Source organism: Pongo abelii, chromosome 1 (genome assembly GCF_028885655.2).
Source record: "Pongo abelii isolate AG06213 chromosome 1, NHGRI_mPonAbe1-v2.0_pri, whole genome shotgun sequence".
NCBI classification, from domain to species: domain Eukaryota; kingdom Metazoa; phylum Chordata; class Mammalia; order Primates; family Hominidae; genus Pongo; species Pongo abelii.
In genome coordinates, this window is record NC_071985.2 from 80065580 (window position 1) to 80088236 (window position 22657).

Here is a 22657-nt window from a genome sequence, read left to right on the forward strand (position 1 = left end):
TTGAAACAAAATAATAATACTTATTTGATTCATTACATTCAGTGATTTTTTTTGCATAATTAAAACCACTGTCTTAGTAAATTATCTGTTTGAAGCAGAATTAAGCTGTTGAGAATGTATGAGCTTATACAGAATGGGTACTGTCCTCTGAAAATAATGACTAATTCTATCATATATTTATTTGCTAATTGTGGAATCAAAAATTTTGATAACATTCTAACTTACTTTAATTTACATACATTACTTAGACTTATGATCCATATCCATAAAGTATATTTGATAGATTTTTTGTTAAAAAAATGAAATTATGCCATTAATCAGATAATTCAATATAAATGAATGGCTCAAACTTGTGTTCAACACCTTTGGATACCTGTTTATTTGGGAATAAGTGAGGATTTAATTAACACACGTAATAAATGTTTGCCTTTTAATTTATGATCTTAATTTTACTTGTTAAAAAAGAACCAGTTAACAACTATTCTATGTCTTAGGTTTTAAATTTACCAATTTTTATTTCTTTCTGCTTTGTTAATTTTCATTTTAGTTTTTATAGTACTCAAGTCGTACTTTTTTCTTTGCCTTATTGATTTTCCTATTCCTACCTTAAATTTGAATTAGGAAGGGAAAGAGAAGATACTTAGAACAGACTATTTTGCTTCTTATTGGCAAGTCTGACTGTATACCTTACATACCCAAAAAGTTAACCAAGGAGGGAGTTGGTAATTAGTTATAGATTTTATTAATTTATACTCTCCTTGATATCCTCATTAAATCAAGTGGATTATATATGAGCATTTTTATACATTGAGAAGAGATTATTTCATAAACTATTTAGTTTTAATATCCCCGGTTTAGCTAGAATTAAACTCAGCTGCTGAAAATAAAAATTACCTAGAAACCCTAAAAACCTAATTCTCCTTATTAAAAAAAAATCTTTTTACAGAGAAAAAAGAAAAATCAAGCAAGCCTAAAGATCCACCTCCTTTTGAAGGAATGGAGGTAAGACTGCATGCATTTTGATCTAATAGCAGACTGGATTGTAAGATTATTGCCTTTTTCCATCAATAATACACACAATCACATTAAGCACATGTGGTATTTTAAAAAAATGACTGAACTCAGAGGTACCTGAAAAAGGTAGAAAATCATTATTTAATTGAAAAAGACAAAAAGTATTGGTTCTGCTTTTTTTGCTCCATCTCATCTCACCACAACCTCCGCCTCCCGGTTTCAAGCGGTTTTCCTGCCTCAGCCTCCTGAGTAGCTGGGATTACAGGCATGCGCCAGCACGCCCAGCTAATTGTTGTATTTTTAGTAGTAATGGGGTTTCACCATGTTGGTCAGGCTTGTCTCAAACTCCTGACCTTGTGATCTGCCCGTCTCAGCCTCCCAGAGTGCTGGGATTGTAGCTGTGAGCCACCGTGCCTGGCTAGGTGTGCTTTCTAGACAATTAATTTTGATAAATGATGGGTAAAAATGTTTACATATTCTTATTGTAATATGTTTTGAAATATTGTTTAATCTAATGTAGATACAAATATTTTCTATTACATTTAAGATACTTTATATTGATAGACAATTTTTAAAGTTTATATACATCTCATTTTATCATGGGGTTTTGTATTAGAGTCCTAGGTCTAAAGGTCTAAAATTTCCATATCCAAAAAGATGGCTACTATGAGTTCTTTGGAAATTTGTGTGTTGTTATAAAGGCCAGTATATTGATCACAAAATATCATTTCTTTGACAGTGGATCTGTTGAGCATTGTTGATGAGTACTTTCTGCCTCTTCGTTTCAGATTGATGAAGTTGCTAACATTAATGACATGGATGAATATATTGAGTTATTATATGAAGATATTCCTGACAAGGTTCGGGGTTCTGCTTTGATCCTGCAGCTTGCTCGAAATCCTGATAACTTGGAAGAACTACTATTGAATGGTGATTACTATAAAACATGTTTAATTATAATAGAGGAATAAGTTACAGTTATTTATACAAAACTTAAGACTTCATATATTTTCCAGCTCTTTCTTTCTTTCTTACTCAGATTTCTTAAATTGAGAGTGTAGCATTTAAGTATTCTCTGGAGAATTCACAAACCATTTAATGTAAACAAGGAAAATTAAGCATTAATGGTACTATACGTTTTCTTTCTTTTACTCTGGGAAGCTTTTTTATTGTTTCAAGTAGGATATAAGATCAAACTTTAGACATTTGCATAAATATATATATCGTGTTTTATTAAATTAAAGTTCCAATATTAGTTTTTCTCCGTAGCACAGGGAAAGCTATTAATCTTTGCGGTTTCGTTGAGATTGAATTTCACATCAAGTATTTGCTTTCCTTTCACTAAAAGTACTTGATAGTAACAAGAAAAGGAGATAGAATGTTTTTAACACCCTTTTCTCAGTAACACCACTATAGAATCATTTTTGTTTTGTTTTGATTTTGTTTTTGAGACAGGGTCTCCCTCTGTTGCCCAGGCTGGAGTGCAGTGGCACAATCTCCGCTCACTGCAACCTTCAGCTCACTGCAACCTTCAGCTCACTGCAACCTCCGCCTCCCGGGTTCATGTAATTCTCCCACCTCAGCCTCCTGAGTAGCTGGGATTACAGGTGCGTGCCACCACGCCCTGTGTGTGGTTTTTTTTTTTTTAGCAGAGACAGGGTTTCACCATATTGGTCAGGCTGATCTGAAACTCCTGACCTCAGGTGATCCACCCACCTCGGCCTCCCAAAGTGCTAGGATTACAGGTGTGAGCCACCAGGCGCCCTGCCTATAGAATCATTTTAAATGCATAGTTTTCTGATTATACATTTGCCAAAAACAAAATAGGAAAGATGTGTTTATTATCTGGTTTGCATTACATGAGAGAGAATGCCTTTCTGGTTGTTGCCAAATACCTGGATAAGATAATTCAAATCAATAGTTTTTTCAATCAGTACTTTCAAATAAGTATTTCAAATGCCTTTTCTGCTATATGCTTGCCATTCTTTTATGAAGTAGATAATTCTTGAAAACTTATTCTGTGACAGGTACTGTTTCATATTTTCATGGAATTGTTTTAGTGTTCCCTCTCCTTCTGTTCCATTGCTTTATTTGATGATTTACATACCAATACCACACTATTGCTGTGTTGTTTTGTATTTTGATTTGAACTTTAGAATATGTAGGAAAAATGTTCCAAATTGCTTTCTTTCACCCCAAAATGGGCTTTACTGGTCTTGCACATTTGTCTTATATATTTTGAGATTACTTCATCATATTCTGTGAAAAGACATAATGGGATTTTGATTATGATTGCATTCAATGTAGAAATTAATTTTGTGTTGTCTTTTGACCTCTTGTAAACTATATTTTCTTTTAGCTGTTTCTCAGTAAACTGTGTACAACTCCTGTAACTATATTTTAATTGAGATGTTTCTCTATTCTGTTTTAAGAAGAAAAATGAAATAAAATTTTGCAAATAGGTCACTAAACCTATGCCTAAATTTATGACATTATAGAACAGTTCTGTATAGGCTAGTATTTAAAGAAATACTATTTTCTCTGGATTATAGTGGTCAAATACCTTTGGAAATTACTAGATTGAACAAAGCTACACCAGATTATTTATTAAATAGGACTTTTTGGAGGCTTTGCTGTTAATATGCATTGCCAACCTATTTATGTGACTCCAAAATAATTTTTTTCAAAGCATGTACTATTCCAGTTCTCTACATTGTGAATGTGAATAATACTCTGAAATGCTATCATAGAATGATTTTTAATTTGCCAAAAAATTTGTCACTACGTGGATTCATAACTAATACAATCAATTTTTGTTCATAGTTTGAATAGCCAGAAAGCTCAAATATGGAACATTTTCATTACCATAATAAATACTCATAATGCAGTCCATAAAGTACTATTGTAAATCCTGAGTATCTATTAAGAACAGTGGAATTATAATTTCTATATTTTAACATACAGATATTTTATTTTATTTTAATTATTTTAAGAATTAGTATGCCATGTACCAACCTGATTTGAAACTAGTGTCATTACTTTATAATTTTCATTTCCTCAAGAGAAAATTTTAGCAGAAATGCTTATTAACCTACCTGAAAGTTAATTTTGTGAAAGCTTTTTGTTTTATTTGTGGCTATTAGCATAAATTCAGTGTGACACTGAAATATTAAATTTATTTTTCTGTGTATAGATTTTATTTGGTTTTTAATTTGCTTTAATGGAATGAGTGTTAGTCTCCTAACCTGCTCATTTTTTCTAGACTTATTCAAGTTTTTTTCATATTATCAAATACATTAAATCAGATGTTAAAAAAATCAGTACTGCAGTAGTAAGATTACAGTTCTTAATTTAAGGTTATTAAATTAAGAAATGAAAGCCTTTTTGATTATTTTATTGTCACCATAACATATGTCACTTTATCTAAATCATATTTGATTACTTCTGTGTATAGTACTACCTGAAGCAGCATGTTACGTATCTTTAAGTAAAATTACATTTTAGTTTTAAAAGTAGCTGTCTGTGTTGGAAAGAAGCATCCTACTTTTTGTCCCAGTTCTATCTTAGCTTTGTTATTTATTAATAACTAGACATTTAAAACCAATCACCCTTTATACCAGAGCAAGGAGAATGATCGTTTCAGTACCTCTCCTTTTTCTTTAGAAACTGCTCTTGGTGCATTAGCAAGGGTCCTGAGAGAAGACTGGAAGCAAAGTGTTGAGTTGGCTACAAACATAATTTACATCTTTTTTTGTTTTTCCAGGTAAGTATAAAAATTATTAAATAAAAAGACTCCTGTATCTCTCTTGTTCTTTGTCTGTGTCATTGATTCAATTTGTAGATCACTTGTTCTCTCAGTTTTTCTGTGTGTCTGCCTATGCTCTACTGCTGAATTCTTATTCCTGTTTCCCATTGTCTTGCTATCTGTTATTCTATCTTTCATTTAGTCTATACCCACTCATGCCTCCATTTCCTTATGAGTAAAATTTGGATAGTAATAGTGGCACCCTCTTTGGATAGTTTTTTGGATTAAATGAATTAAAAATTAAAATACTTAGAATAAAGCCTGACCCAGAGTAAGTGATCAGTAAATGTTATTGTTATATATACGCATGTATGTGCAAACACATACCTGTCATGTATTCGTATTTATTATTTATACACATATATCCTTAAGAAAGAAGATACTTATTAAGACATTATGAAAAGTTTCTAGCCAATTCCTAGAGAATTGCTGCTTCTGTTCTAAAAATGTGCTAGTATTAGCAAATAAATATTTATTGAATAAATACTTGGATTAATGTATTGTCTAGAAAACATATATAAAACCTGATTACTAGTACTTTACTAATTCTCTGATGTCAGTTTTATACAATAAATAAAATGTATGTCTAGTATTGCTACATTATTAGTTTTGTTAGACAATAATCTAAAAATCTATTGTGAATATCTGAGTAGTTAATATGGTGGTTAGTTACAAAAAATGTCTACTTTCTAACTTCTTAAAAATAACTGTATTTTAGGTAAGAGTAGTGTGATATATTTAAAGTAATTTTATAGTCGCAAGTCTTCCTAGTGTATTGTGGATATATTCATTTATTAAAATATGTATATCAAATTTATTTTCTACGTGGTTTGTACCAGTGATCACCAAAAACAAATTTCCTGTACCCATAAAATGTAATCTTTTAAATATATATTAAAATGTCTTCTTTGAAGCTTTTCTCAATTTCATGGACTTATTACTCACTATAAAATTGGAGCTCTGTGTATGAATATTATTGATCATGAGTTAAAAAGACATGAGCTTTGGCAAGAAGAACTCTCAAAGAAGAAGAAAGCTGATATCCTTTTAGAGTGGCATTTGAACCCTCTGTTGCCTTTTGCTTTAAGTTTTGGATGGGTGGGATGGTTTTGTTCTTTTTTCTTTTTTAAAAATTGTTAATTGCATTACTTGGAAACAATGCAGGAGTGTGTTATTGAAGGTTAAGAAGTAGATTGAAACTATCAAAATGAATACAGTTTGACATTCACTTTTTGTCTCTTCACAACCTTTATTAGTTAATGAGGTAGAAGGAGCAGGTAATAGTTGTGTCGGGTAACTTAGTAGGTGAGCCTGTAAGTGGTTACGTCATTACATCCACTAAGATCCTTTGGTTAGTTGAAGCCTGGCCCACCACTGCTGCTTATATACTTCTGTGTGAGTACTAAGGTGACTTTGATTAGAATGGGTGTAAATTTGGTGATGAACCTAGTTAAAGGTTCTATTTTTCTAGGAAAGTGCAAAAATACTGTTCTTAATAAATAAAAATTTGAAAGGCCTATAGAAAGATAGAACCTGTGAAAGGAAACTTAGGTATCTGTTTTAACCTATCTTGCAAATATAAAAATATTCTGCAACTTCCCTGGCAAATGTTATTACATAGGCTCCTCTTTAACAATGTCAGTGTTTATTTATTTCACCCATTCTGTGGTTTAGCATTCTGTTTATTATAATAGTCTTTTGCTTAGTGCACTGAAGTCCATTCCCCAATAACTTCTATCCATTAGTTCTAGTATTGTATACTAAAGCAATATGGAATAAGGCTATTCTCTTCAACATCACAATTATTCTCATATTTGAAGATATTTATCATATTTTAGCCTCTAAACTCAATGCTTCTAGATCAAAGGCCCCTGGTTTATTTGTATCTGTTCAAACATGATGTGTTTTGCAGATCAACTAGGCATGCTGGTAACTTTCCTTTGAATCAAGTGTTTATTATGTCTTTTAAAAAGTGAAAACTTTATTTCTGTTTTGCAGAATGTCATACATTTTTAACTCTGCTTTGTGCAAAAGTGGACCTTACTTTTATATTAATTTTGGCCTCTGGAAACCCTGAGGCTTCAATTTAATCTATGTTGTAACAGGTTAATTCAGGTTATTGTGTACAGAATCTCTTAGGCTTTTATTATTGTCACATGGAACTCCAAGATACTATAAAATCCACACCCACACCCAAGCTTTGACTTTTCTTAATTAGAATCTTTTCAGGTTTATACATTTTCTGTGCATACCATAAACTTCTGGCATCTAGATTGATAGTGACTCAACTACATCAACAACCCAAGAATCCTAGAGACTTTACATCAGTTCTGGAGTCACAAGACTCCTGAATGCTTCAGTGGTACCCAAAATTTATTTAAACTGGATAAGTATGGAGGGAACCACTAGTGGAACTCTTTAGCAATCATGAATTTGCATTTTGTTATTGTTTGGTGACAAGAACTGATATCTTAGGACATATTGTATTTCTCTATCAGACACCATTAATTTTAAGATTTACTATTGTTTAATTAAGTGAAAGGAGAGGAACATATGCTTTCTATTAAACTATGACACATCAGGGATTATAAGACACATCCAGTTTTGGAGATGTTAAGGTGTGAGGAAAATGTATCTTAGACTCAACAGATTATGGTAATTGAAGGGATATAAAAATGACATCAGCATTCTGGTCATTTCTCCTGACATGTTGCTATTTTATTGTGTCCTAAATTTCTTTGTATTTTGATACAAGTGGTATTCAACAAGGTCAGCTCATTGACTCATATTCTGGGGTCATATGCTTGACTCATATGCTTGGGGATACTGAAGTAACTGATTATTTTTGCAAGAAGTCCAGGGGACGATTTGGGACCAAAAGATGTGATTTTAAAAATTTGTTTACCTTTAAGTTTGGGTTAATTCTTTCTTGGCATCTCTAGTCTGAAAAGTCTGCTACAAAAGCTTTAGATTTAATCTATATCCTTTGAATATTCAGGGCATCTGTCTGAAGTAAAATCCAGTGTTCTTAGTAACTAAATCACTCTTTCTGAGGCAGTAATTTTTTTGGTTCATGGACCAACTTGATAATCTGTTGAAAGTTATAGACTTGTGCACCTATATAAAATATTCACATATATTTTCTGGGAATTCAAGTATTTGGTGAGGTTCAAACATCTATAATGATGTTAGCTGTGGGCTACATAAAGAAGTTTGTTCACCCAAAGACTCCCAGGGAATCCATGAGCACTTAGATAAGAAGTGCTGTTACAGCACAATTATTATGCAGATAACATTTTAGTTAAACTTTTGGTGAGAAAAATAACTGGATAAAGTTGCACGTAAAATTTAATAGTGCCGTTGCTCATAGAATTTATCAGTAGATTTTTTTTCCTTCAATGAGTATGGATGATCCTTAACAAGTTGTTTACTTGATGAAGACCCTGAAAACCAAACCTTGAGAAAGGATTATGAAAAAACCTTTAAAAAGTACCAGGGGCTTGTGGTAAAACAGGAACAGCTATTACGAGGTATGAATTCCTAAGCAATGAGGAAAGCAACAAAGTACTTACTCCAAATACATTTGTTTTGTTCACTTTTTATCATACCTGTAAAGCTAATGTGAGAATAGCTGAAAGTTCTATAAATGTTAATATGCTACAAGTTCGTCTGTCTTTAGCATGGGTAATGTTTTAAATTTCACTCTACTGTTTTTCCCCATTTAGTTCCTAAATGTTTGTATACTTATTATTTATTTCCTAAGAAAGGATTTTTTAATCCAGCGTGTGACCTTTTCAATGATATCAATCTTTGTCTTTTCAGCTCTAACTTACTTGTTTTATAAAGTGAATTATTTTGTTGCTTTCCTAGGAAATTGATATAAAAATTTTAAAATATTTCTCTTGTTTAATAGAAAAGAATTCCTTGTCTCTAGCTTTATTAAGATATTTAAAACTTCAATAGTATGGTTTCTTGGTTACTGATAAGATGTAAAATCTTATGATGGTTAGTGATAATGACATGGGGCTTTTAAGTGTGAATTTAAGTCCTGATTTATACTTGACTATTTGATGATTCATGTAGTTTATTGGTGTTTGACTAACTTTGTACATGGAAATACTTGTTAACTCCCAAAATATTTTCATCCTGTGAAGATTATTAGCAATTTTAACTACACTGAGTTTTTTAAATATTTGAAGCGAAGTAATTTAGTTCAGCCTGTTGGAGAAAATGTCAGATTTTCAAAAGTTCATTTTAAAATATGCTAGAAAATAATAGGTATTATCTATGTTAGCATACAATCCAAAATGCATCAGATCTCAAGAAAGCAATTGTTTTCATGTAGAAGTTTCAAAGAACTAATTTGACTTTTTTAACATGCAAAATTTTAAGCTCTGTTTCTAACCAAATACTTTATTTATGCAAATATTGTATACTCTCTTAACAGCTTTATTGAGGTATAGCTGATAGACAATAAACTGTATAGTTTTAAAGTATATAATTTGATACGTTTTAACATATGTAAATACCCATGAAATAATGACCATAATCAAGATAAGGTACGTATCCATCGCTCCCAAAATTTCCTCATGCATCTTTACAGTCTCTCCCTTTCCTTTTTCCTTCTGCCTTCTTCCTCATTCCCAAGTCATCACTGATCTGCTTTCTGTCACTTTAGCTTAGTTTGCATTTTCTAGAGTTTTATATAAGTGAAATCATATAGTATGTGTGCATTTTTGTCTTTTACTCAGCATAATTAAAGATTCATCCATATTATTGCATTTATCAATAGTTTATTCCTTTTTGTTATTGAATAGTATTTCCTTGTATTCACCTGTTGATGATCATTAGAATATTTCCAGTTTTTGGCAATTTTAATGCTTCTGTGAACATTTTTCTACAAGTCTTTGTATGGACATACACTTTCTTTTCTCTTAGTTAAATACCTAATGATGGAATGGCTGAGTCATAGGATAGGTGTATGTTTAACTTTGTAAGAAACTGCCAAATGTTTTTCTATAATAGTTGTTTTTATATTCTCACCATGAATGTATATCGTTTTGATTTGAATTTCCCTAGTGGCTGATTAATGTTGAGCATCTCTTGATGTACTTATCTGCCATCTCTTTATGTTTATTGAAGTGTGCCTTCATAACTTTTGCCTTATTATTAAATTGGATTGTTTTATATCTATTCTTTATATGTTTTGGATATAAGCATTTATCAGATATGTGATTTGCAGAAATTTTTGTTCTCCTAAAGTATCTTTTTAAGAGCAGAATTTTACATTTTTATGAATTCCAACTTAGTGTTTTTTGGATCATGGTTTTGGTATTGTATCTAAGAAATCCTTTCCTAACTAAAGGTTACAATTATTTTCTAATATATTTTCTTCTAGAAGTTGTATAGTCTAAGAGTTTAGTTAAGGCTATAATACATTTTGAGTTAATTTTTGTATATGGGGTGAGGAATGGATCAAAGTTCTTCATTCTTTTTGCATATAAATAGCTAATTATTTAAGTACTACTTTTGAAAACACTCTTTTATCTAATGAATTGATTTATATCTTTGTCAGAACCATTTGTCCATATGTGTCATGCCTATTTTTGGGTTTCTATTTTGTTCTATCCATCACTTTTGTGTGTTTTTGATGCCAATAGCACAGTGTCTTCATTACCGTAGCTTATAGAAAATGTTGATATTGGGTGCTTTTAGCCCTACCAATTTTTTATTCCATTGATTTCTACTTTGATCTTTATATTTTTTTCTTCAGCTTACGTTGGGTTTAATATGCTCTTATTTTGTTGTTGTTGTTGTTGTTGTTGTTGTTTAGGTGGAAGCTGAGGTCATTTACTCAAGACCTTTCTTCTCAAATACAGATATTTAGTGCTATAAATTTCCCATTAAGCACTTCTTTGATGGCATCCCACAGATTTTCATATGTCCTGTTTTCATTTTCATTCAGTTTAAATACTTTCCAGTTTCTCTTTTGGTTTCTTTTTTGACCCTTGGGTTATTTAGAAGGGAGTTTTTTTTTTTTCCCAAATAATTGATGATCAAGTCTTTACATGTGTTGATGTTTTTCTGTACTTTTTCTATTATTGAGAGAGTAATATTGAAGTCTCTGACTATAATTGTGATTTATTTATTGCTCCTGCACGTCTACCAGTTTTCAGTACATGTATTTTTGAAGTTCTGTATTCTTGGGGACATAAAGATATAGGATGTAGATGTGCTATTGATGAGTTGTCCTTGTTATCAATATGAAGTGTTCTTCATCATGGCTGGTAATATTTTTTGGTCTGAAATCTACCTTATGTTAATCTACTTCTTCTTGTGACTAGTGTTAGCATGGGATATATTTGTCTATCCTTTTATTTTTAATATATTTATGTCTATATTAAGTGTGTTTTTTAATGAACAGCATTTAGATTGGCTTTGCATGTTTGTGTGTGTATGTGTCTTTTTCTCCTTTTTCCTTCTTGTCTGCCTTCTTACGGATTTGAGATTTTTTAAATTCTATTTTATTTCCATTGTTAGCTTAGCTATAAGTCTTTTGTTATTTTATTGATTGCTTTAAGGTTTATATTATACATCTTTAATCATGGTTGTCTACCTACAAGTGATGCATGTTTAACTTATCATAAGTTAACTCTGCTGTCAAGTATTTTGTGCCATTTCATGCTTAGTGTTGCAATCATTTCTTCCCTCTCCCACCTCTATGCTATTACTAACATTTATTATACTTATACATATGTTATAAACCCTATAATAAGGCCAGATGTGGTGGCTCACACCTGTAATCCCAGCATTCTGGGAGGCCTAGGTGGGCAGATCACTTGAGGTCAGGAGTTTGAGACCAGCCTGGGCAACATGGGGAAACCCTGTCTCCACCAAAAAACAAAAATTAGCTGGGTGTAATGGCACATGCCTGTAGTCCCCAGCTACTCAGGAGGCTGAGGCAGGAGAATCACTTGAACCCGGGAGCGGAGGTTGCAATGAGCCAAGATTGCACCATGGCACTCCAGTCAGGTGACAGAGCGAGACTCCGTCTCAAAAAAAAAAAACCAAAAACAAGCAAACAAAAAACTGTATAACACATTGTCATTTTATATACATAATTTTATTTTAAAGATATATTTAATAAGAAAATAATTTTATATATTTACTTGTAGATTTACCATTTCTATTGATGTTATTCCTTTGTGTAGATCCGTATTTGTGTCTGCTGTCATTTTCTTTTTGCCTGAGCAATTTACTTTAATGTTTCTTGTAGGACATATTTACCAGTGGTTAATTATCTTTTGTGTGTCTAAAAAAGTCTCATTTTTAAAATATTTTTATCTTTTTGAAATATTTTCACTGGGTTTAGAACTCTAGGTTGACAACTTTTTTTAATACTATAAGGATGTTTCTCCACTGTTGCCTTGTTTGCATTGTTTTTGATGAGAAGTCTGCTGTCATGCTATCTTTGTCTGTATATTAATATAAGGTCTCTTTTTCTTGGACTGCTTTTAAGATTGTCTCTTCATCATTCATTTTGAGCAATTTATTACACCGGGCCTTGGTGTAATTTTTTTTCTATTTCTTGTTTTTAGAGTTTAGTGAGCTTATTGAAACTCTGGGTCTATAATTTTCACTAAATTTGGAAATGTTTCTGTTATTATTTTTTCAGGGACTTCAGTTAAACATGTATTAGGCCATTTGAAGTTGTTCCACAGTTCTCTGATACTCTACATTTTTGCCATGTTTTTCTGTCTGTTTAATTTTGGATAGTTTCTGTGATTATGTCTTCAGTTTCACTAATCCTTTTTTCTTCTATCTCTAAACTGCTGTTAATTTCATCTAGTTTACAGTCTCAAGCATCGTAGTTTTCAGTGATAGAAGTTTGAATATTTTTTATTATATCTCCCTTGTCTCTACTTAACTTTTAGAAGATCTGGAATACAGTTATATGACATAATGTTCCGTTTTTATAATTAAACTCTAGGTCAATTCTCGGACAGTTGCAATTGGTTCATTTTTCTCTTCCTTTTGAGTTATATTCCCTGCTTCTTGTATGACTGAAAATCTTTGATTAGAAGCAAGACAGGGTCAGGTGCGGTGGTTCATGCCTGTAATCCCAGCACTTTGGGAGGCCAAGGCAGGCAGATCACCTGAGGTCAGGAGTTCGAGACCAGCCTGACCAACGTGGTGAAACCCCATCTCCACTAAAAATACAAAATTAGCCAGGCATGGTAGTGGATGCCTGTAATCCCAGCTACTCAGGAGGCTGAGGCAGGAGAATTGTTTGAACCCGGGAGGTGGAGGTTGCAGTGAGCCAAGGTCGTGCCATTGAATTCCACCCTGGGCAACAAGAGCAAAACTCCGTCTCAAAAAAAAAAAAAAAGAAGCAAGACAGTGAAATTTACATTGTTGTAGGTGGATTTTTTTATTCCTAAAAATATCTTTGAGTTTTATTTGGGGACATAGTTAAATTACTTGGAAACAGTTTGATCCTCTTGGATCTTAATCTTATAATTTGTTAGTCTGGACAGAAGCAGCATTTAGTATAAAGCTAGTTATTTCCCACTACGGAGGTAAGACCCTTCTCAGGGCTCTACCCACTAATGCATGAATTATGAGATTGCCAGTATGGTTGGTAGAAGCAGACATTATTTTCAGCTTTGTTCTTCTACTCCTCTCATTTTGTTCTGTCCCAGCCTCCCTTAAATTCCTATGCTCCAATCAATACTCAACTCAATATTTGAGGGAGACCTCTGTTAGAACTCCAGAGTTTCTCTCTGCTCGGCTCTTTCTTCTTTAGTACTCTTTTCTGTGAACTCTTTGGCATCTCTGGATTCTTGGCTTCATCTCCTTAACTCAGGGATTCTATCAGGTTCTGCCTGGATTCTCCTTCACTGTTTTGTGACCTGGAAACTCTCAAGGCAATATTCTAGGGCAAACATAGGACTATCTCATTTATTTCTTATCTCTCAGGGATTACTGTCCTTCATTGTCTGGTGTCCACTATTGTGAAAATCTTTGTTTTGTGTATTTCAGTCAGATTTTTTTTGTGGTGTTGTCAGGCAAAGGTTTAAAACCCCATCCTATTAATTTTCTGTGGTGCTATAACAAATTACCATAAACCGGGTGGCTTAAAACAACAGAAATTTATTCTGTCATAGCTCTGGAGGGTGGAAGGCCAAAGTCAAGGTATCATCAGGCCCATGTTCTCTCTGAAGGCTCTGGAGAGGAATATTCTCTTGTCTCTTTGTAGCTTTTGGTGGGTCCCAGCAATCCTTAGTGCTTCTTGGCTTTTAGCTACATCACTCCAGTCTCTGCCTTTGTCTTCATATGGCCTTCTTTCCACTCTATTGGTCTCTGTTATGTCATCTCCTCCTCTTAAGACACCACTCATTGGATTCACAGTCCACCCTAATCCATTATTACCTCACCATAACCGATTACATCTGCAAAGACCCTGTTTCCAAATAAGGCACATCCTGAGGTTCTGGGTGAACATAAATTTTAAAAGGACAATATTCAACCAGCTATATCTATCTTGGCTGTAAAGAGAAGTCTCTTTGTTTTTTCAATGTAATTCTAAAACCTTTTGACAGTGCCTTGCACAGAAAGTCAGCATAATATAATAGTGTAAATATGTGAGCTTTGGATTCTGATAGGCTTGAATTTTAATTTAGCACTACCACTTTCTAGCTGTATGGTAGAGAAAGTTATTTAATTTCTTTGAATCAGAGGTTTCCAATCTGTAAAATTTTTATAATACTTCTTTCCTCATAAAACTGTTTTAGAATTTAAACAGCCTTTATACATCAACAGGCCTGGCATACAATAGGTACTTAATAAGTGTGATTTAACTTTCCATCTCTAATATTTGTTAAATAAATAAATTTTATATTTATCTATTTATGTATATACATATGCATGTATTTCTTCTTTTCATAAGTGTTGAGAGGTAGTTTGCAAGAATACATGAAGTGAAATACTAAAACAATGAGGCCACGAGAGCAAAAAGACTATATTGACCATAAAAGCCTACATAATTCTTACAGAAATTGAACTCTGAAGCTCCCTGTCAATCAAGGAAAAATTGAAAGCATTATCTATTAATATCGTTTTCATTATAAAAAGAAAATAAGTTTCTTTTGAGAACCTAAGCATTTTTATTACACAAATCTGAAAGAAATTTTACTTAAAACTAGCGAACAATGGCTTCAACTCTGTCTAGTGCAATAATTGTATTACTGAATTTCATAAGGTCTTTTCTTATAGTGACTAACAGAAAATCAGTTTGCATATGAAAAGTTGATTTTAGTAGGCTCAAGTTTAGCTGTAGCTATACTGTATATTTTGGATTACTGCACTTTTTAACACAGCAGACTTTAGTTGTTAAAGTTTTATAATATGTTATCTTGTTTTCTATATGTATAAAAACTATTTTCCTCTGTCTGCTTTATTTTTTCCTGACTTATCTACCTTTAATTGCCATTTGATTTCTATTAAACTCTAAGCTCCAAGAGGGCAGGAATCGTTTTATTTTGGTTATTGTGTCCTTCTCAGCATTGTATGAATTATTTTATATGTATATTTTGTTTTAGATAACACACACACACACACACACACACACACACACACCCCATTCAGTAAAAATAAATGTTTTTTAATTAACCAATTATTAACCAGTTAAAATTTTCAAAATAATATATTACCTTTTTAGGGCTATCTCTGTTGCCTTGGTGAGTAGAAATGATTTTCTAAATTATTGATTCAGTATACTAATTCTTTAACTCATATATTTTACTTTTCTAGTTGCTCTTTATTTGCTTCTGAATCTTGCTGAGGATACTCGTACCGAGCTGAAAATGAGGAACAAGAACATAGTTCATATGTTGGTGAAAGCCCTTGATCGGGACAATTTTGAGCTGCTAATTCTAGTTGTGTCATTCTTGAAGAAACTCAGCATTTTTATGGAGAATAAAAATGATATGGTAACTTACAAAGCTTTTTCTTGAAATAGTTCATGTTTGCCATTTTCAAGTTAGAATATTTTGAAAAAAAATTAAACAGTTTATTCCCCTACTGAGATAATTCTGAATAAAGATTTTATAATAGCAATAACTCATTGATATTGCTTCATTAAGAAATGTATTCCATATTAGTTAATATTCCAGATGATTGAAGCTTTCTGAATAAAAATCATTTCTAATATATAGAATGGATCTTGCCATATTAAACATAATATATAGAAAGTTTGTTTAAATTTAAAATTTTACTTCAGAGTCACCTGGTCTTGTTATTTTACCCTAAGCTATTTTGCCTTCTGCATCTCTGACTTTAGTTTGTGGAATTAAAATTTAGCCAAATCTCTTCGTTGTTACCTACACTTCCACTTTGTTACCTACAATTCTTCTTTGTTACCTGCTGTTCTACTTGGCAGCCACAACCTGTTGATTGTTTCTTAAAAATCTCTTGAAACTATAATATTTCTTCTTTTCATTCTAGTGCCATTATATTAATTGATACCCTCTTTATTCATACCTTCTTTATTTCTTGCTTGAATTATTATACTAGGCTTTCATTTGCCATCTTTTACTGTGTTGATACAATGATCTTTGGGAAATACAAGTTGAGCATATATCATTTTCACCTGTGTAGAATATACATAATATAGAAATACATAAAGATAAAATAAAAATTCTCATCTGCTTTTTACCATGTCATTAAAAAGTCTTTGTTATGTACAATAATATAGTCAATATATCATATATTAACCTACCTTGTTTTCAGATAACTAAGCTGTTTACAATTTTGTCTATTACAAATAATTCTTCACTGCACGTATTTGTACATACGTATTTGTCTATATTTCTGCTTATTTTCTCGGAGCAGTTTCCTATAAATGAAGTTATTGGATCATTGACCTTAACTCCATTGAGGATAATTTTTAGAACTGTGTATCATTATGTGGCTGTGTAGTACTGGCAAAAGTGGCTTCTCCTTTAGATAGTCTGAATGTATAGTATGTCTGCCTACTCTATTTTAAAATCAAATGAACTAGGAAGTAGCTAATACTATAGTGAATGATATGGCAGGCCCTTTGAAAACCTGAGACTTATTTATCAGATTTAATAAGTACCTTAAATTATAATTATTGAATGTATGAAATTTTATTTTTGCCCTATATATTTAGTATCTGTCATTTTTGTTATCAGTATATAATTATTTATGTTCATGATGTGCCTGATATTATTTTGGGATTGAATATTCTTAGATTAATCAAACACGTTTTTTGTTTTCACTTATATCTAAGAAGAATATGATAACATGGTAGTATATAAACAGTCCTGAGTAGTTAGAGTATGGCTAAATAATTGCTTCCCCTTGCTATAAGTTAAAGTATGTTCTTCCATTTATGTGGTCAAATTAAGTTCACTTTTAGTAAGTTTTCAAAATTCAAATTGATTTGTATCAGCATGTATCTATTATGTATGTATTAGAGTTAGATTTAACTAATACAGTTATGTGTCTAGTCTATCAAAAAGATCTTGACTATTAAAAGTTATTTTCTGGTAAGATCATAGAATTGGAATATATGATAGAAATTATCTCATTAAACCTCATTTTTTGTTGAGGAGGAAAAACTGAGGTTTAGAAAAGTTTGTTATTCTTCTAAGATTAAGTATTTGATTAGCCAGATTTTTACTAGAGATGATATGGATTTTACCTTTTATTGTGAAATAAATACACTTTGTTTAAGGACATCTGCAGAATCAAGATTTTTAGAATTTGACTGGACCTTAAATCCAAGGCCAGACTTAGTGAATCTAGCCTCCCAGTTTCACAGATGAAGTAGGAGAGGACCAGAGACATTAATTTGCTTAAGGAAGCAAATTATCTAGAGTATCTAGAGAGATACTCAACTTCCTACTCTTCTTCTTTGCCTCCTGGGAAAAATATTTTAGGTCTTTTTTTTTTTTTTTTAAAGACATTTTTAGTAAGATTAACAATAAGCAATTTTTAAATGCTAATTTCCAGAAACACTGAGAAAGGTGCAATTAAAGGCTGAAACAAACTTGCTGATAGATTATTGGTAAAACCTCACTTTACATTGACTGTGTAATAAAAATACTAATAAGTTGTGTGTTATAGAAATAGACTTGAGGAGGGCCGGGCAGGATGACTAATGCCTGTAATCCCAGCACTTTGGGAGGCCAAGGCAAGTGGATCATCTGAGGTCAGGAGTTCGAGACCAGCCTGCCAACATGGTGAAACCCCGTCTCTACTAAAAATACAAAAATTAGCTGGGCATGGTGGCGCATATTGGCTGTCCCAGCTTTTTGGGAGGCTGAGGCAGGAGAATCACTTGAACCCAGGAGGTGGAAGTTGCAGTGAACTGAGATCATGCCACTGCACTCCAGCCTGGGCGACAGAGCAAGACTCTGTCTCAAAAAAAAAAAAAAGAAAAAAAAAGAAAAGAAAGAAATAGACCTGAAGGCATTGAGGCAATTACTAAATTTAGCTCTCAGGTTTGGGTTTTTATCAACCAAAAAGACATGACTAGAAGGCTGTGTTAAATACCAGTCTAGTGTTTAAACATCTGATTGACTAATTGCACATATTTCGCATTCTAATCTGTGCAATAGAAATACAAATTAATAACGGGCTGGGCGTGGTCGCTCACACCTGTAATCCCAGCACTTTGGGAGGCCAAGGCAGGTGGATCAGTTGAAGTCAGCAGTTCAAGACCAGCCTGGCCAATATGGTGAAACGCCATCTCTACTAAAAATACAAAAACTAGCCAGGTGTGGTAGCACACACCTGTAATACCAGCTACTCAGGAGGCTGAGGCAGGAGAATTGCTTGAACCCAGGAGGTGGAGGTTGCATTGAGCAGAGATCATGTCACTGCACTCCAGCCTAGGTGACAGAGTAAGACCCCATCTCAAAAAAAAAAAAAAAAATTAATAACAAACTCTCCAAGTTTTTTTTTAATTAAGTTTTGCTGTAACAACCAGGGTATGCATACACTGTTGCTTTTTCAAAAGGAAAATACTACCTGATATAATTAGTGATAATTGAAGCTTGTGGCAGTTTTATTTATAAAAGGAATAAGGAGATGGCTGAGCTATTTGTGAGGTAGTATTATTTATTTAAATAAAGTGTTTGTTTTACTCTTGGTGTGAACTAATATCAGCCTGGCTTTTAGACAGTTTTTTAGAGGAACAACAGAGAGGATATATGTTGCCTAGTTTGCTTAATTTTCTTACTGCTAACTTTTGAGAGTTCTTCCTGTGTTTGGATACAAGTTGTTTATCAGTTATACGTTTTGCAAGTATTTTCACTTTTCCGTGGCTTCTTTTCATTCTCCTATGAAAAGCAGAAGTTTTTAATTTTCATGAAGTCAGCATATAAAAAAAAATTTAGTGGACTGTATTTGGGTGTCATATTTAAGAAATCTTTGTCTAACCCAAGTTCACAAAGATTTTTTCCTATGTTTTCTTCAAGTTTTGTAGAGGTTTTTGTCATTGTTTTAGTCTATGATACATGAGTTAATTTTGTATATGGTGCAAGATATGGACCAAGATTTATGTTTTTTAATATGGATGTCTAGTTGTTCCAGCACTATTTGTTGAAAAGATTCATTGAATTGCTTTTGTACCTTATTGAAATTGCCTTTGCATGGATCACGAGGTCAGGAGATCGAAACCATCGTGACTAATACAGTGAAACCCCGTCTCTACTAAAAAATACAAAAAATTAGCGTGGCATGGTGGCAGGCACCTGTAGTCCCAGCTACTTGGGAGGCTGAGGCAGGAGAATGACGTGAACCCTGGAAGCAGAGCTTGCAGTGAGTCAAGATCATGCCGCTGCACTCCAGCCTGGGCAACAGAGCGAGACTCCGTCTCAAAAAAATAAAAAAGAAAATTTGGCCATATATGTTTGCTTCTATTTCTAGACTCTGTTTTCTGTTCCATTAATCTATGTGTCTTTGCTTTCATTGATACCTCTTTCTCTTGATTACTATAGTCTCTTAGTAAGTATTGAAATCAGGCAGTAAGAGGCTGCCAATGTTGGTGTTCTTTTTCAGAGTTATTCTATTCTGTATTTTTCCATGTACATTTTAAAATCATTGGGGTTGCATTGAATCTGTTGAGGGGATCAATATATTGACCATATTGGATTTTTCCAATCCATGAATATAGTATAGCTTTCTATTTATGTGGGTCTTTTTTTATTTCTTCCATCATTTATAGTTTAGCACACATATTTTGCAAGTATTTTGTTAGATTTATACCTAAGTATTTTACCATTACAAGTGATACTTTAAAAAATTACCAGTTTCCTGGTTTTGGTTGATAGTATATAGAAATATAATTGATTTTGCATATTTACCTTATGTCCTGTGACTTTCTAAACACACTTTTTAGTTGTACTGACTCTCTCACAGATTTTGGAGGTTTTCTAAGTAGACAATTGTGTTATCTGCAAATAGAAAGTTTTGTTTCTTCCTTTCTAATCTGTATGATTTTTATTTCTTTTTCTTGCCTTGTTGCACTGCGTGTGCCCTCTAGTATGATGTTGAGGAGGAATCATGTGAGCGGCTATCCCTGCCTTGTTACTGATCTTATGAGGAAAGCAATGTCTTTCACTATTGAGCATGATGTTAACAGTAGGGTTTTTTAGATACTTGCTATCAGTTTAAGGAAGTTATTCTATTTCTTGCTTACTGAGACTTTTTATCATGAATGGATGTTAAATTTTGTGAAATGCCTTTCCTGTATCTATTACTGAGATAATCATATGGGTTTTTCTCTTTAGACTGTTGATATAGTGAGTTACATTGATTGACTTTTGAATGTTTACCAGTCTTGTATTTAGGGGATAAACATTACTTGGTCATGATATATTGCTCTTTTATATATATTGCTAAGTTTTATTAGCTAATTATTTTTGAGAATTGTTATGCTTATGAGACATTATTCTATAGTTTTCTTTTCTCCTAATGTCTTGGTCTGGTTTTATTATTAGAGTAACTGTCCTCATATAATGAACTGGGAAGCATCCCTTCTTCTTTAATTTTTCTGGAAGGGTTTGTGTAGAATTGGTATTATTTCTACATAAATATTAATAGAATTCACCAGTAAAAAGTCATCTAGGCCTGGAATTTTCTTTCTGTAAATTGGTTTAATAGATATAGGACTGTTTAGGTTGTTTCTTCTTGAGTGGTAGCTCTGTAGTTTGTCTTTCAAGGAATTTAATTCATTTGTATGTTAGCAGATGTAGGGGCATAAAATTTTTGTTACTGTTTCCTTTTTATCTCTGTCTGAAGGGCTGAAGTGATTTTCTCTGTTTTATTTCTGATATTGGTCATTTTTTTCTAGATTAGTGGTTTATCAGTTGCTTTGGTATTTTCAAAGAATCAGCTCTTATTTTGTGTTTGATTTTTGGAAGTCTTTGGCAATAGAATTATACTCTGTAATGAACAGCTCTAGGGTATGACTACAGTGTGGCCGTGGAGTGTAGATAGAAGTCTGAAGGAAAAACCGGATGTTAATTTGTCACTTTAGCAATTTAAAAAAATTTGTGTTTATTCCTTGCATAGAGTGAAAGGAAAAAAGTATATCAAGGGCTCAGTTATTAATGTGATTTTTATGAGGTCAGTGAAAGATTGCAGCAAAAATATGAAATGGGTGGTATAAATAAATATTTTAGATCTCCAATAAAAGAAAAAGTAAAGCAAGATTAATCATAAATCCTTTGATTAAAAAATCATAAATTTTTTTCAAATTTCTTTCTTTTTTTGCCATTGCTTTGTAACTAAAAGGTGTGAGATGTTTTTATGACCAAAGTTTTCCGATTGCTACCTTAAAAAATCTGAATGCAGGGCTTCTCTTACTAAATAAGTTGTGTCCTCTGTGACTATAAAGTAAGTTCTCTTAATGCAATTTTATAATCTTCTAGAGCAGGGGTTTGCAAACCTTTTCAAAGGGCTAGATAGTCAATATTTTAGGTTTTGCAGGCCATATGATCTGTCTTGCAACTACTAACTCTGCTCTAGTTGTAGCGTGAAAGCAGCTGTTGACAGCCGGTAAACAAATGAGCATGGCTGTGTTCCAGTAAATATTTATCAGAACTGAAATTGGAATTTCATATGATTATTGTAGGTCATGAAATATCATTCTTCATTTGATTTTCATTTCCAACCATTTAAAATTGTAAAAGCCAAAAGCCATTCTTAGCTCATAGGTTGAATGAAAACAGATAGCAGGCCAGATAGGCCCACTAGCCATAGTTTGCTGATCCCTGTCCTAGAGTTTCAACTATTGCTTTTAGTCTAGCTTCTCTCCTGAGTTGTATATGATTTTTAAATATTCACTGAGTACCATCTCAAATTAAATGACAAAAATTAAAATAATTTTTTGCCTTCATTGTCCTAAACCTCTTTTTCCATTTGTCAGTTAACAGAAAATACATCTACCTTATTGACCATACAGAAAAGGACTCTGAGACTGCTCTTTTTAAATAGGCCTTTTACAAGTTGGTGTTTGGTGTTTGGTTAGTGTCGAGGACTTTGGATTTTAGGAGTATTCCTGGTCTAGGAACACATCTGACCACATCACCTCCTGGACTTAAAATCTTTCAGAACACTTTACTGCCTGTGTAATAAAGTTAAACTTCTTAGTGCAGCATTAAAAGCCTTTATGATTTTATGTAGATCTGTCTTATAACCTTCTGCCAGTCTCCAACATGTACTTTATGCTATGATTATACTACATCACTTGCAATTCCCTAACAAGCTCTTTTATTCCTAAATGCCGATCCACTGGCTTTTTCC

The 22657-nt window shown here is 32.6% G+C and overlaps 1 protein-coding gene across 4 annotated transcripts in view; it reads left to right on the forward strand.

The window, feature by feature from the left end:
* The window catches only part of KIFAP3 (kinesin associated protein 3), a 167125-nt gene that overhangs the window by 46824 nt on the left and 97644 nt on the right, over window positions 1-22657 (forward strand). For all 4 annotated transcript variants that reach the window (XM_054547730.1, XM_024242841.2, NM_001135394.1 and 1 more), the window contains 6 exon segments: window positions 947-1002; window positions 1803-1944; window positions 4678-4777; window positions 5734-5858; window positions 8251-8349; window positions 15632-15810. In XM_054547730.1, coding sequence (XP_054403705.1) covers window positions 947-1002; window positions 1803-1944; window positions 4678-4777; window positions 5734-5858; window positions 8251-8349; window positions 15632-15810 — 701 coding nt within the window.